General features: G+C 38.0%; 1 protein-coding gene across 1 annotated transcript in view; it reads right to left on the bottom strand.

Moving 5' to 3' along the window:
• The window catches only part of LOC113033059 (phospholipid-transporting ATPase ID-like), a 48,052-nt gene that overhangs the window by 23,333 nt on the left and 8,328 nt on the right, over positions 1-16,391 (bottom strand). Inside the window, exons 2-5 of the mRNA XM_026186337.2 lie at positions 6,298-6,388; positions 4,775-4,833; positions 1,181-1,294; positions 24-122 (exon numbers count right to left, since the gene is read on the bottom strand). Of these exons, the coding sequence (XP_026042122.1) occupies positions 24-122; positions 1,181-1,294; positions 4,775-4,833; positions 6,298-6,340 (315 nt within the window). The 5' untranslated portion in view covers positions 6,341-6,388. The remainder of the gene's footprint in view (positions 1-23; positions 123-1,180; positions 1,295-4,774; positions 4,834-6,297; positions 6,389-16,391) is intronic.

The following is a 16,391-nucleotide window of genomic DNA, read 5'->3' as shown; positions in this document are numbered from 1 at the left end:
AAGACATTTTCAAATGTGCTCACAATGTCATCAGTTGCATCCTTGGCAGCGGTGACCGTCAGCACGAGGATCAGGGGGACGACAGTGGTGAACCAGGACAGCGAGGAAATCTGAGGAATCACCTGAAGAACACAAAACGCAGAGAAGAAAAACTTTATTTAAACTCAGGTTGGAATAAAGTAAAGAGCCATGGGCGTATGTTTACTTACATAATGAAAAGAAAGGTGTGTATAAAAAGGATTGTGTGCATTATGCCCATTTTAAACTTGAAAAGAGGATCTTACTTTGTCAACACAACTTTTTATTAAACAATATTATTGCTATTTTTTTCTGTTTAATTATACATGTGTGTTGTGTTTGCCGAGTAGTGTTTGAGTTGCCAAAATCTGCTTCCCATTGAAATTTTGTTTCAATAGGAAATCTAAATAAAGCTATTTTCTGTTTTGTGTACTTTGGTGGATTAGATGCACTTATTAAGAAAAAAACAGATGTTGGTTATTAATCAATTTAAACTGCAGTGTCTAAGTTCCTTTGTTATGGTACAGTGGTCACTTTAAACTCTGTCGTGCAACGTGACTGTTTAGCACATAATGAGGCAATTTCCTGTTTTTGGATTACTGCACACCCTTAAATATCACTGCAGTGCGAACCGTGGACAAACCTTAAGATTCCTTTGATGTTTTAGGAAGTGATTCTGACAGTAAAAGCAAAACTGAACATATATCAAGTTACTGATTAAACATAAAGAAGTTGTTTCAGAGGTTAATTTTTCTGGTTTCTTGGACAAACTGGGAGAAGAGTTGGAGTCTAAGAACAAAATCCTTTTTCGGGAATAAGTCATTACATCACGTCTTTGTGTTATCTGTGGTTCTGTTGATTCGTGCGGCTGAGGATTGTTTCCTGTTTCTTTGCGTAATTATTCTGTTCCCCTTTGTTTGCATCACGCTGTCTCTGGGAGTTTGGTGTTATTCCCTCTTTCAGTTTTATTTTGGACGTCAGATCCTTATGTGGGTTTCTGCATTTTTAATTCCTTCTGTCTTTCTTTTCCTTCTTTAGTGAACAATTTAATTCATGTATCCTTCATTGTTTTCTTTGAGAAGTTAAAGATTAAAGTGTCATACACACTCCGTAATTAGTGTGTCAGGCAACTAACAGTGAGACAGGTTTGCTTAAAACTCACCTGGAGCACCAGCAGGAACAGGAAGTAAGCGTTAGCAATCCTCTGGAACTGCTCAAACAAGTTGAGAGGTAGGAAGGTGAAGAAGTTGTACTTGGAGGTTTTGATGGCATTTGTCTGTAAAAGACAGAAAGAAAAGGAGATGTGACAAAAATTTAAGAATAAAACTGACAGCAGAGTTACTTTTGAGAAATTCTGGAGTTTGTTGAATGAAAGTATTTGTGTCATTTTTTAAGGAAGCGCAAAGTGTTATTAAAGTTATTAATAGACCTAGGAAACAAAATTAGCTGTCCCTACTGTGAATTTGATGGTGAGCCTTCTGTTTAAATGAGGGTTGTAGTTGGAGAATGATGGGTGGAGGTGTCGGGTAACTCTGGACGAATGGTTAAACAGCCAGAGCGTTTTGTGAATCAGGTCAGTTTAGGTGGACTGATCTTGTAATTGCATCTTGGGCTTCCCCGTACTTGCTATGACATTTCTGCTGCATGGGCGCATGAGACTGAAAGTCTTCTGATGTGGGGGTCTACACAAAGTGCAAATGCAAGTGGTCAGTGTGGGATTTCCACAGAGTGATCTGTGTAGCCCGAGTGCTTGAAATGGCACAGAGGTACACAAAGAGATGAGCTTGACGGACAAATTAAATAAGATATGGCATGGTTTAAGCGTTTTCTGTGAGGAGTTACATCTTGGAAACTACTGGACAAATAAAGCCTTATATCCGAAGCATCCGGTCACTGTGTGAAGCTCTTACTCTGTGGACTGCACTTATATCAATCTATAAAACCTTAATGGCTTGCTTTATGGAAATTGGGCTCTAAGTATAAATGGTGATAAGACAGTCAAATGGTAGGTAATCACATTTAAGGCTTTTAAGAAATATTTGCCTGTGCTTTTGGTCATTTGGAAACTGAATGGCTAAAATTATGTTTGGGTCCAAAGGCAGGTAGCATAAAGGAGAGTGAGAGTACAGCTTGAATATTCCTGAAAAGATTCTCAGTAACACCAACTAATTTAATAATCAGAGCACTCTGTAATCAGCCTGAGAAAGTAATAAAGTTAGAAAGCACCTGTTCTGAGTGAGACCTCATATCCCTGATGCAGTTCTGTGTCTACTCTTCTCAATAAGACATTTTCCTATGTTTTATTCAACAAACTAAAAAAATGAGCCAAGCCTCTCTGCCTTATTTCAACAAACTTCAGTGACACATCGTACCACGGTCGCGACACCAACAGAGAATGTTTGTCATGGATTATCCTGTTACTCTGGATCTTTACTGAAAAAGCAGCAAGTCCAGCAGCATCTGCAAACCAATGTGAAACATTATATTGACTTTAAGCACAGTCAGACTTTGTAATTATTGATTAAATTAGTGACTGAAGATGAGATTAACTCATTACCAAAGGGTAAGACTTTGAGCAAACAGCCACAACTGTAGCCACACAGCTACAGTTAAGTAGCTAGGGGCCACATAAAACATATATGAGCATTCACTAATTTGGGTTGTCTTACTATTCAGTTCAGTTAAGGTTTATTTACATCAGGGGTCTCAAACGTTCGGCCCACGTCACCTACTTGCGGCCGTATATTGACGTGAAGAACTATAAAGCAATTTGGCCTTTGAAGTTACATTTTTGTTAGAGAGGATGTGTTTGTTGCTGAGTGCAGCGTTAAAATAAGTTCTTTAAAAAGCAAAAAATGATATATTAGGAAGGCAATATGAGCAGAGAGCAGAAACATGTTGAGGGATTGGTACTACTTGAACACTAAAGTGGCCTCATGTGAGATGACAGTGCCAGCAGAGGCCCCACAGCTTGAGTTTGAGACCCCTGATTTACATGGTGCCAAATCACAACAACAGTCACCTCAAGGTGGTTTATACTGTAAGGTAAAGTCCCTACAGTATTTAGAAGGAAACCTTAACAATCCAACGACCCCCTGTGAGCAAGGACTTTGTGACGGCGGGATAAAAAAAAATCTCCCTTTTAACAGGAAGAAACCTCCAGCAGAACCAGGCTCAGGGAGGGGCGGGGCCATCTGCTGCTACTGGTTGGAGGGTGATGGGAAAGAGAAAAGAAAGAAAAGAACTTTCAGAAACAGGACAAAACACAGACTAAGGGAAAGAATGTAATTACATGTTTGCAGTGGTATATACAAAAACATGGTGAATGGTTCACTGCTTAATGGTTTCCTACCATGTTTTTGTCTATGTGATTACAAGTCATCTGTGATTAAGTAGCAGCATACACACAGTAATTTACTTATCAGTAAAAGTGACGTGACTGAGGCTAAAAGCAGAGGTTCTACAGAAAAATAGATAAATAAATAAAATAGAAAAATGCTTTGCCTCACAAACGCTCGAGCTTCTATCACTGGTAAAAACAGATTCCTTAGCTGCTCAATGGTTATAAACTTTAGTGTATTAAACGATTCATTTTGCAACCTGTTTGTGGCATTAACCACTCTCAGCGTTGCTCAATTTATATTTTTTTGTAGATATTTTTAGGTCGTTGTAGGACAATGTCTCACTGATAATTACACTACATTTCCTAGGAGCATCTCTCAGATTAAGTAAAATTAACCCATTTAAAAATGTTGAGGTTAATCTGTTTGAACCAAAATACATACACAGGATTAAATATCCTCAGAGAAGTCTTTGTCTACGGTTTAATCAGATCAGAATCTGTAATGAAACTCCTCCTTAAGTATCACAGGGTTTTTCTAATGGATGTTATGTGACTTTTCTGACGTCCCTACAGATATCTGAAAGAGTGAGAGGCATTTTGTCTGCACCAGGTGGATGTTATCAAGAAGCCCCACCGCCTCGCTGGACTGCAGCTCACGTGTCACGCTATCTCTGCATTTCTTCCCTAAGAACAACCACCCACACGCTTGAAAGTTTGTTTTGACTGTAAAATGTACAATTACCCAAACAGAGGAAATGACTGTTTATGTCTGTTTTCATTTATTTGCTAATGGCTGTGTCCTCTTTAAGCCGAATGTTAGCATACAGCTAACACACAGCTTAGCGTTAATAACATCTATTTGAAACACCTTTTGAAAATTTTATTATTTACAAATTTTTTATTCTTTTTTTTTTCAAGTAACAGCATCCTCCATAAAGAGGATTCTAAATTCTAAAAGAACACACTTTATATGATGTCTGCTTTGGATACATTTTAATGATTATGTTCACAAGACTAAAAGAACTTCTTGTTCGCGTTTTGGTTTTTAAAGCGTAACATTTATTGATACACTGGTTTGGCCTTGACAGCAGCAACTCAGAGCAGAAAATGAAGGCATTTACTCAACAACAACCTCAGCTCTTTGGTTTTGGCTGACAGCCCGTATCTTGATAAAATCCAGACACATAAACACAGCCCCAAGGAGGTTTTTTTCCTGTTGTTAATATCGAGACTGACAGAAATTGTGTTTAACAGTGTTTTGTCTAAAAGATACGTGGGCGACAACATCTGTTGTTGATCTCCATCTCTATTTTAGTCATGTTTGTAGTGGACAATAGAATTTCACTTTGATGAACTGTGAGTGGAAAACTCACCAATAACACACACGCAGTGTATACTCTATTCAGCACTTACCGCATATTTAAAGGAGAGATTGTACTCGCGGTCGTTTGCTCTGATTTTCCTTTCCAGCTCTGCAAAAGAAAAGACAAAAATGAAAAAACAAAAAGCACGACCATAATTGATTTGTATCTAAATATTTTTTTTAACTGCGAGTAGATTTTTATCTTTTTCTGGCATGAAAAAATAAAAAACTGTGTAGAAACTATAAATGCTATAAATTTGTGAAACGCAAATAGCAGTGATTTTTTTCCCCCCACTAGTATTTTGACTTGTCAACAATGCAATAGGGCCTTGTTTAATGATACACTGCTTTAGTGCCAAATTTAGAAATTCTTTCAAATCCAGTAATACAGTATAACTTGTTATAGAAAAACTAACTTTTATGCCCTCTTTTTTACCCCTGTTCCGTTTGTTATGATGAACGCCTGTAAAATTGGAGGCAGGTGCTTTGGAGTCTGACCTGAACCCCACTGGAACCTATTTTATGCTGAATTGGTGCTTTTGGTGGTGCAACACCAGTTCTGTCCTCATGCCATAATGGAACCAGTCCATATTTCAACAGGTTTGCAGCATTTTATAGCATCTCCTAATCTTTGCTAATTTAGGAGGGGAAAAAATAGCAAACTGAATCTATGAGCTGCCTCCACCCAGTCTTCTGTTTGCTTGTCAATAACCCAGCTTCCTTTCAGTCTGCCCCGAAGCCAAGCTAATTGAATAAACAGTCTCGGGACCTGTTTATCTGCCTCAATGACTCAATTAGGGTTCACCAGAACGATCTGCTGTAAAGCAAGTTCGACATAGCTGGGCTATTTTTGAGTTTGCTGGCTCGAGTATGCAATAGTAGTTATCAATTTCTTAGTAAATCCAGGCTTTCTGCTAGTGGGCACACTAATGTGCAATATTAATGTCTATATTCCACATTTGTCCACACAGTCTACCACTTTGTGTCTTCCTTTTATATTTTATTTTTCCTTGCTGTAAGAGCTGTAACACCGAAATTTCTCATTCCTGGGATAATAAAGGTTTATTCTATTGTATTCTACTCTATGCCAAAGAAATTTTTTGTACTGAAAACATGTATAGAAATTTATTAGTGAAAATGCATTTTAAAGTGAAACCTTCAACCTAACTCCAGTATCATTTGTGAGACTGAAATCTCTGGCTTTTGGCTTAACGTACCTCACTAACCCGTTACTCTTGCTTCCCTGACACTAACAAAAACAATCCCAGGTCATCAGCTGAAGTTCTGGAGCTTTCACTTACTGCCAAGTTTTTCGCTGTTGATGAAATAAAGTTGCTGTCGAAATGTTGTCAAGCACTGTATATAAAACAACAATAATGTTTAGAACTCTAAATATTAGAATTATTTAAACGCCATTATAAAAACACTAAATCTGCAGGGGAAGTTCTTCCAAAGCTTTAGGCTGAGACTGTTTTTCATTTTATTTTTTCAGTAATGTCAGTAGTGAAAATACAGACGGTAAATATTATGGCGATCTGCTGATATTAATAAACTAAACCTGCTCAAACCTTACCCCTCTCTTTCTTCCTGACACAGTCCAGCCCAAAGAATGACATCTTCTTTTCCTCTTCTTCCTCCTCCTGCTATCTGCCCATCATACCGATCTGTTAAGATCAAGAGAAATCGTCATAATGTGGCTTAACAAAAGATACAAATGAGTCACTAATTATCTCCCTTACAGGGAAGTAAATTCACTCTCGAATATATTACTGCCTTTCTCCTGGAAACTAAGAGTTGAAACATCAGTGCTGTTAAAGTAGGAATTGCTGCCAGCCGTCATTAGAGCATTTTCCCGTAATGTGCTCTATGAGGTAATCGTTCCTCAAAATGCCCTTTAAAAGGCATTTTGTTTCTTACCGGAAACTATTTTCAGGCCAGGGAGAAAAGGTTTAGACATCTAAATGGAAGGTGTGTTAGGAAATGGTTACGATATAGGGGGAAAAAACTGAAAAAACACAGCTCTTAGGCTATCTAATGAAGGAAAAGACGTCTTTTTTGTGCCAAAACCCCTTGCTCTAGGTCTACATCAGGCCTCTTCATACGTTTCCCATGCTGGACAGCTTGACTCAGGGGGACACTCCCCTCTTACGCCACAAATCCACTTCTTCTTTTCTCATTCAGGGCAGGAAGAGGGCAGAGCCAGGAGCAACATCTGGACGTGGTATCTGTCTCCGCCAAGTGAGGAACACCATGTGTAGCTGTTAATGCCAAATGCCGAACCTAACCACATGGATTATGTAAGAGGATACGCAAATCCCTTTAAACCAGTAACTTGTCAAAATGGATTTAGTGCAAAATAAATAGACAAATTTTATATGCAACAAGAATGATATGTCATTACTAAATCATAGAAATTTATGTAGATTTAAAAAGGGTTTGCTTCTATGACAAAAAGGTGTTTGTAATTCTGGTGGGAGCACATGGCACAATTTTAAACTCACTGAAAGAAAATTATTATTAGGATTTAATATTATTTAAGAATTTGATCAACAGCAAATGCGTAAAACTCTAATGTTTCAATAAATTTAACATCCCAAATTGAATTGCAAACTTGTAAGAGAGACCCATGATTACAGAAGTCGAGATTATTACCTCTACCAAAGAGCTGAGGTTAGGGTTGGTCGGTTAGTTAGTTGGGTTAGGGTATGGGTAAAACACTGGAGATTTTTTCAATAAATTTAACATCCCCAAACTAATTGCAAATTTATAAGAGAGAATCATGATTACAGAAGTCAAGATTATTACCTCTGCCAAAGAGGTGGGGTAAGGGTTGATTGGTTGGTTTGAACTAGAGCGTTCTTTTGAAACATGCTTAAAAAGTTTATAATGCAGTAAAAATACAGCATTTTGGGGTCAACTTGAAAGAAAAACAGATGTGAAATGCAAAAGTTAGAACTGTGAAATCTGTAATGTGATATTTAGAGTCACTTTTTGCAAGTATCGTGTCCCAAATTTTGCCAATACAAACAAATGCAATAGAACTTTAAGTGTGGTTTTAAAGACAAAAGTTTGACCTTATTTGACTTTAAAGAGGCAGTCATAGGTCCAAAGTAGTGTGATACTTAGAACCCCCATTTATCATTTCCTGACATTCCCCGCTAACATTTTTTCTAAATATTGTTTGATGTGACATTTAAACTCTCAAAATGCTGAAACATTCTTAAAAAGACAGGATTTTAAACAAACAACTTGATGCAAGTTAAAAAATGTTATGTGGAAACATCTCATACAGTTGAAGGAACCATAATGTCAGTTACACAGGAAATTATGCAACTTCATTTCTATAAGCAGCAGTAGGAATCATAGAGACAGTCATGATGACTGTTATCAGCTATCTCACAGCCTTGCTTATGGCAGAGCTGGTGTTTGTCAAAAGCAAGGCGGCATTTGTCAGAAAGGTTTTGCTTTTTCTCCCTTCTCAATGTGGGACTGCATTGCTGTGAGGATGTTGTGTTTTAATGCACTGAATAAGAAAAAATCTGCTAATGTTAAAAAGCAAATATACAGCTTGTTGTGTAGTGTTGACGTGTGACAGCGACAAGACTGACACACCCACACATACAGTGCACAAAACATTTAGCAGGTTCAAGAAATGTACAAGAACAGAGCATAAATGTGGTTATGAGAGAGAAGCAAGCGTGTGTCACAAAAGTAGTTGTGGTTTTTGAATCCCGCCTCTCAGCTTTGGTTGCCAAGGTGACGTCAGCATTGGAGCTATAAATATCAACCATATGAGTTTGTTGAAGAATGTGAGGAAAGTATGGAAATACATACAGAACACACAAATACAGACACACACACACAAAGACACTAATACAGTCGGGGTTGGGCAATTTAACATAACGAAATACAGTGTTCACATGTTTTTATTTTCTTAGCTAACGTAACATAAAAACCATTTGTAAACTATTTATTCACTGATTGAATAAAAGCTGTAACACCTCTCTTATCATCACAGGATTTTCTGTAGTGTTAACAATCACAAGATTGTGATTGTTGTTGCTAGTAACATTGTCTCAGTGTGACCCCTCTGACCAAAGTTCTTCACAAATGATGGTGTCAGGAAGTGACTGATGTGCAACTATCTTGATTTCAGTTTTGATCAGATAGCCGCCCATCAATGACTTCAGCAGCATGCATGCTGGGAAATATATGAAGAGTAAAAAAAATAAATTAAAAAAAACATCCACCGGATACTTATGCAATGCATTGTGAAACATACTTTCATCTCCAAGCATCGCACGCTGACGCTTTGTTTGAGGCATCGCAACAAAAAGCATCAGACGTCCTTCGGCTTTGTTGATTCGTAGCATCGTGAGAAGCAATATTTGATGCTGTGAGCTAATGGTCTGTTTTAAGAAGCCAGGGCCTCAGTTTTCACACAGTTTTGGAGTTTTGTGTTCAGACTTTGTTTTAGGATACTTTTAATTTTGCTTTTGCTCGCTGGTTACAGTTACGTGCCTAAAGCGGCTCGGTGTTAGTGCAAAGCAGTCTGGGTTCATCTACTCCCCTTTATCAAGATTACCCTGCAGATTAATGTTGCACATTTTAATTGCGATGTCCTTTAAAATCTCATGACCCTGAGGTGATATCGATAAAACAGAATTATTCAAATGAGAGTGGGGTAGAAAGACGAAATTAGACAATGAAACTATTTGAACGATCTTAAATCTGAATGTTTTCACATGAGGCTGTTTTTCCCACTCTACATTTGGATGGTCTCCTAGGCTGGTTAATTTGTCATCCATCTAAGACAAAAACATGGCTGATTTACTACTGGTAAATCCCTTTGCTCTCACTATGAAAATCTGGTCACTGCTGGTCTTCAGCGTCATTCAGCTGTCTCGAGTCTTGAGTCCCAGTGTCTGGCAAACTACCTCCATTAACTTGAACTGTAACTCATGGTAATAGACCTTGTTCTGCTCTGTAGGTCCACCTCAACCCGGTGGATCACTCTAACCAGACCTTGATTCATTTTAGAAAGAGTAGTTGTGCCTCCTTTTACACACACAACCTTGCTACAACCACAAATGATATATCTAATTCTATGGAAAACATTGTGGGGCGGTACTCCAGCACCTAAATCTGAAAGGTCTGTTAATGCATACTTAGAGATATTTGCAAAATAACAAGAAAACAGTGACATCCCACAGTCCGCCTAAACCAAGACATTCTTCTTTCTTTAGGCAGTCTGGGTCGGTTTAATCCAGGCTAAACTTGGTAGTTTATAGCAATGTGGTAATAATGCTCTGTAATGCAGTGGTACAGAGCAAGCTGTGGTTTTCATGGGAGATGTGAGGCACACCAAGGGTAGCAGACATTTATATTTTAGGTGATATTGATTAGTTTCGCTCACTGAATTCTATCTGTTATTCTAGCTTTAGGGATATCTTCAGTTTTGGAAATCATCCATGTAGCTTGTGACATATCTGGTTGTATCTTGTGGAAAACTCCACAAAGAGCAGTGAATCTCGGAATAGCAGCACAGGTGAATGGATCACAGCCTGTACACAAAGAACAAATGAATTATGTCTCTTATTTATAAATAATTCGTTTGCCCAACTTCCAAATCCCACTTTAAACTCTGCTTATAATCTTTTTTTTTTTTAAGAAGAATTTAATAGGAAATTTTACGGTGGAAATGGTGCGCTGAAGTAAAAACTGGGTTTGACGCATTGCCCAACTAAAGTCAACAGAGCTTACTTGCTTTGTAATCAATGATAGATTACAAAACAACACTATCAGGACTCACTTTCACTGTGATAACAGACTAGTTTTGTTTGATGGAACAAGTGAGGTTTCGAAGGAAACTTGTTATGTCATTATTTACACCAAAAAAAAAAAATACCAGGAAGCCAGAGTTTCTCCACGTGTGCAGCTGTGAGAAACACAAACACTTATAATGTTCTCCCCTTAAATGTTCCAAAAGGTTGATTCTGCTCATCTGGATGTAACGTTTTCAGGGGGAGAAACATTTTGTCACCCATCCAAGTGACTTCTTCAGTCTCAGCTGACTGCAGGTTTCCCCAACCTTAAAAAGTACATTTGCACAATAACTCAAACCAGCCTACTGAAGGAGCAATGTCTGTGAGGTCTGAGAAATGTTTCTCCCACTGAAAACGCTACATCCAGATGAACAACCTTTTGGGATTTACTTACTTGGATGATTGAGCACGCATCAAGACCCCTTAAATGCTGGGAAACAAACCCCTCATTCATTCACTAAGTGACTCAGTTGAATAAAAAAAGAAATCTGTCTATTCTGCAGACAAACACAGAAGTCATGTGGGTCGACAGCGAGACGCGTGTCCAGCCTGGTGAAAGAGGAAAAAAAGTTTCATTTTATTCCTCTGCAGCCATCAGGACGACTTAGCAAGATTTCAAATGTCAAATGGCGTGGATTGTTCAAGTTTCTCTGATCCATGCAATTGGTTTTGGCAGACTGTGACTTTGCAAGTTTTACTGCTGCGTTGACACACCACAAAGACCAAACTGATTCCACTGAATAAGTTATGGATGGTCTGAGAGATTTACCAGCTGTTTTAGCTTAGAATGTCGCTAAGATCTGATCAATTACAACGTACAAGTACTGTTAACAAAATATAATTAAAGTTACTTGTACTCTGTAAACTGTTCATGTTTTTTAAGGATATTAATGCAAATTTTCTTCATCTAGGCACTGCATGAGTCGCAAGATAAATATAAGGGTTTCTCCTACAACTATACACACCTGTATTGAATTAGTGATAAGTTTAGAGTGAATTTTCTTGTGAATTATTTTTTATATTAACTTTTTCTGATCTTTAAAAGAGATCTGGCCCCAATATGATGTTTCATAAACTTTTTTTTGGAGTGACGCATAATGTTTCTGTGTTATTGTGCAGCGATATCAGAAGCATATTCAAGAATTGCAAAGAGCTTCACTGGTATAAAAACAAATTTAAGTGCAGACATTGACAGTATCAGCACAGGAGAATGTGTTTGTATCGTGTTTTAATTTTCAGAGCAGACTTATCAGTATATCCTTATCCTGTGTTAGGTTATATGCAAAGAAACTTGTGCAGCCATCACTGCTGCACAAAAGTCTTTGCATTTAGTTTTGACTATGTCTTGTAAATTCTTAAAGAAAGGCCCAAAGGTTTTATATACACACCTCCTTTTTCCAGAGGAGCACAACATTTTCCTACGTTCACTTCTTATGTAATCACAGTTTCATGGAGATATTATAGTGGTTATAGTTTTGCAGAACATTTTTTAATGTAAGTTTTCAGATTTTCCATGTTTTTATGGATCCTGTGAAGCACCAGGCATCCACTTTTGTTATGTGTATTTTGTTATATGACACATAAACAAAACAAAACATTCTTTTGCGTTTAGTTATGTAATTCAACCTGCAGGCTCATGAAACATGCTGGAGTTGTGTAATCTCTTACTGTAAATATCACATGTTCACTCACTGATAAATCATATCAAGCACGAGAAGAGTCTGATAATTGCTTTTTATACAGTACGGTGCAGATATGGAAGCCAATAGTTTCCTGGTTGCTGAAATTTCAGGTACACGGGGGCATGGATTGCGAAAAGCTTAGCTATGTAGGGAAATTCTTACAAAACTGAATAACACAAATCAAGAACAAATCTTTCAAATCCTTTAAATATTCATCTGTCAACAAAGCCAACCAAAGAGTCGAAAAGTCAAACATCCTTAAAAACTACATTTCACATTGGAGTGGATGAAGACTTCCTCCAGTTATGGTACTTGTGCTGTTTTAATCATTTTGAGACTCACGTTTGGCTTTAAAACCAAAGTGGAAAAGAGATAAGTGAGTCAAGGGGAGACTGAATATAAACATACTGTGGTTTAAATAAAACCACTTTCACAGATGAATGCACTACTGTTTGTTTTAATTATCTTCAACGTGCACACACACAGACACTCAAGAATCAATTACACTTAATCATCATTAACATAACTGCTAGCTGCCCAATTTTAATTTACAATAAAACTTGTGCTAAACTTAATTTTATCCCAACCTTCATCAGATCTTCCCACTAAAATCGTCCAGCATAGATCATACATATATAACGCACAACAGATTTATGAATCTACAACACACAAACACACACATGCACACTTTCTCTGTGCAGTTCTCCTCTTTAAAGTGCAGCAAACACCATCATCATGCAAACAAAGGTGTGTAAGAGTATCCAAGTTGTCAGAGTCACCTGTGGCCGGTCAGAGGTCACACAAATGAAAGGCTGTCTTGTCCAATCGGTGATCTCTGGTTTCTGAGCTGAACAGAGCTCTATTATCAAAACAGACTGCTTGATTGCAGCTGAAAGAAAGACTCTTTTCCTCTGTGTGCATGAATCCAAATTACAGAAAAGCTCCCTTTGTATTTGTCCAGTCTGAAAAAGGATGGTTTTCTACTACTTAAGGCTAACAAAGCAATCAAATGACTAATTACAAAAGCGACTTGTGGATTAACAAAGGTGGTGTCTTAGTTTAAAACTTCAAAACATGTTTTTTAAAGGTTAGAGGAAACCAAAGAATTCCCAAGATAACATACGTCAGGCTTAAAATGCATTTCCGCTTCACTGAAGCGCTGTGGTTATAATATTTATGTCAAATTTATAAAGCTTCGGTAAAAGCTCTCCAACAAGCTATCAACATATCGCAAACATCAAATGTCAGTGCCATCCTGAAATAGACATCAACACTGCACATGCAGATGAGAGCTGTTGCAAAACAGTTTCCATAAAAGAACCAATCAGACGATGACCTGCAGTAACAGATAAGCCAATGCGCACAGCTGCTGTTTTTTCAGAGCCCTAAGCATGTTCCCTCTCTGTGTGTTTTGTCTAATGGCAAACAGAGCTTTGGATAAATGGGCCCTGTTTTCACTGTGGAGAAAAGGTGTGTGTAGAAAAGAAGGAAACATTTACAAAAGTTTCAGCAGTGGAAAACTCTTAATGGCTATTAAATGTTATCACAAGTTTAAGAGCTTCTCAGTCAAAGATTAAAGGAATATAATTGTTTGTCAGGTGTTTTCTGTGTCTCACAGTAACGCACAAGGTAGACTTTGGTAGCAGTACGTCACACAACACAAAGAGCTACAGCGTCTCTAAAACAGAGACATTAAAGATTAAATGAAGAACGTTGGACTATTTTACGCTTTGTTCGACTCATTTACATCCAAACTCTTCTTAGCTTTATATACTAGTGTATCCATGTGGTTGAGACGTTTGCCTAATAAGAAGAGGATCCCAGCATCTGGTGTACAAATCAGACAAAACAAAAGTGTGGAGTTATGCTATGAAGACCCCATGTGTATGAAGAAGATGTTGAAAGTAGCTGTTAGATTTATACACCAATAAGAAAAGAGTGTGCTTTTGGTTCAAATGCATCTCATTGCAAGAGTAACACTGACTGATGAAAAATGATGCGTTGGAAGTGACAGAGCCTTCTCATGAATATTATAATCCAGTGACACTTTGCCACACCAGTAGTTTGACAACACTGCATTATCTGACACACAATGATGTGTGAGATGCCTGAGCCTTCCTACATCAGCTCCTCTGAACAAATCAAACTTAGTTTAGTTAGTTCCCATAGAAAGCATCGTGTAACTCTTCCTCTAATCGCCGCATGGTAGTGGTTTCATTTTAACACAGTAAAAAAAGTGAAACAAAAAACCCAGCAGACTTTTGATGAGACTGGAGTTCAGCTCTTGTTCTTGGTTATGTTTTGCTTTCACTCGCTGTTTTACTCTAGTGACTTCCTACCTGATTATGTTTAGGGATGGGAAAAGCTCACAGATCAAAAGATGAAACAAACAATGCTTAAAGCATACCTACACATCATAGGAGCAGGATGCACAAAAAAACTTTTGGATTGTTTTCTGGGGGAAGACTAGTTTGCTTCCTACACTGGACGAATTCAGACTTACCGTAGTAAAGACACAAAATGAGTCTGTTGGTTTCTCATAACTGATGCGATTGTTTTGGGTGTTTGCGGTTATTTTTTTCCCCACCTATGTATTTTTTATCAGTCATCTCTCTGACGTTGTTTTTGATTCTTGTCTTCTTATGTTTTACTGCTTTTTGTCTCTTTGTGGTTATTTAAACCTTTGAAATGACAGCAGAGATAATGGTGAATTATCTTTGCAGTCATTTCCCACCTACTATATTTGTAGAAGGTGTCATCGTGTTCAGTTTGCATATCGTTTTACTCTGAGCTCTGTGACTTTGTGACTTATAATCTCAGAATGATTAACAGAAAAACTGAAATTTGTCTTTGGTGATCCTGGTTTTCAGGGGTCAGCATTCCCAAACCTCCACCCTAGGTTTTCTCCTGTGTCTCTATCAGCAAGTACTTGTGTTATCTGTCGTTTTGCTAATAATAGCTGCCTTACAGTCTGAATGTTTCCGTACACTTCAGCCTTTTGAGGTAAGTAGAGCTGCAACATATAATTGAGTCAAAAATTAGCCAATCACCTAAAACTATTTGGGGATTAGGAAATTATGTCTGTCTTCTTCTGTTTAGCTTTCATTGTATTCATTCATTTATTCAGTGGGTATATTGGTTGGTAGGTAACTTCAATAGATGGTAATACTCTGGCATTAACTCGGCCTCCATTAACATCATGAGGAATCTCAGAGACATTTTTGACCAGGACATGTCCTTCAGTGTGCATATTAAACAAATATTCATTCCATTTGTGCAATATCACTAAAATTAGAAGCATCCTGCCTCAAAGTGATGCTGAAAAACTAGTTCATGCATTTATTACTATTATCAGGATGTCCTAAAAACTCCTGAAAAGCCTTTAGTTAATTCAAAATACTGCAGTGAGAGTACTGACAGAGACAAGAAAGAGACAGCATATTTCTCCTACACAGACTTATCTTCATTGGTTTCCTGTTAAATTCTGAATCAAATTTAATTTTATTGAATAAGCAGAAGCCATCTTATCTTAAAGACCTCCTAGTACCATATCACCCCAATAGAGCACTTCGCTCTCAGACTGCTGGTTTACTAGTGATTCCTGGAGTATTTAAAAGTAGAATGGGAAGCAGAGCCTCAGGCTCCTCTGTTTTCATTTGGAGACAGACACAGTCGCTACTTTTACGATTAGGCTTAAAACTTTCCTTTTTGGCGACCCTGAATCCTCCCTTAGTTACACTACAATAGGTCTCTTCTTCACTAACCTTTTTATGTGTTTATCCACCACTCTGCATTTAATCATTATTTATTGTTCATCTCTGGCTCTCTTCCAAAGTGTGTCTTCGTACTGTCTTTCTCCCCTCACCCCAACCAATCACAGCAAATGGCCGCCCCTCCCTGAGTCTGATTCTGCCGGCTCAAGAGTTGGGAGGTTGCTTTGTAATCAGAAGGTTGTCGGTTCGAGCCCCGGCTTGGACAGTCTCGGTCGTTGTGTCCTTGGCCAAGACCCTTCACCCGTTGCCTACTGGTGGTGGTCAGAGGGCCCGGTGCCTCTGTCAGTGCGCCCCAGGGTGGCTGTGGCTACAATGTAGCTTGCCATTACTAGTCCTTAGGGACCAGTAAAGCACTATACAAATAAATTTTTCCTTTCCAGCGTCGCC

This window comes from Astatotilapia calliptera, chromosome 12 (genome assembly GCF_964374335.1).
Source record: "Astatotilapia calliptera chromosome 12, fAstCal68.1, whole genome shotgun sequence".
Taxonomy (NCBI): Eukaryota; Metazoa; Chordata; class Actinopteri; order Cichliformes; family Cichlidae; genus Astatotilapia; species Astatotilapia calliptera.
This window is presented reverse-complemented; position numbering and strand designations above follow the sequence as displayed.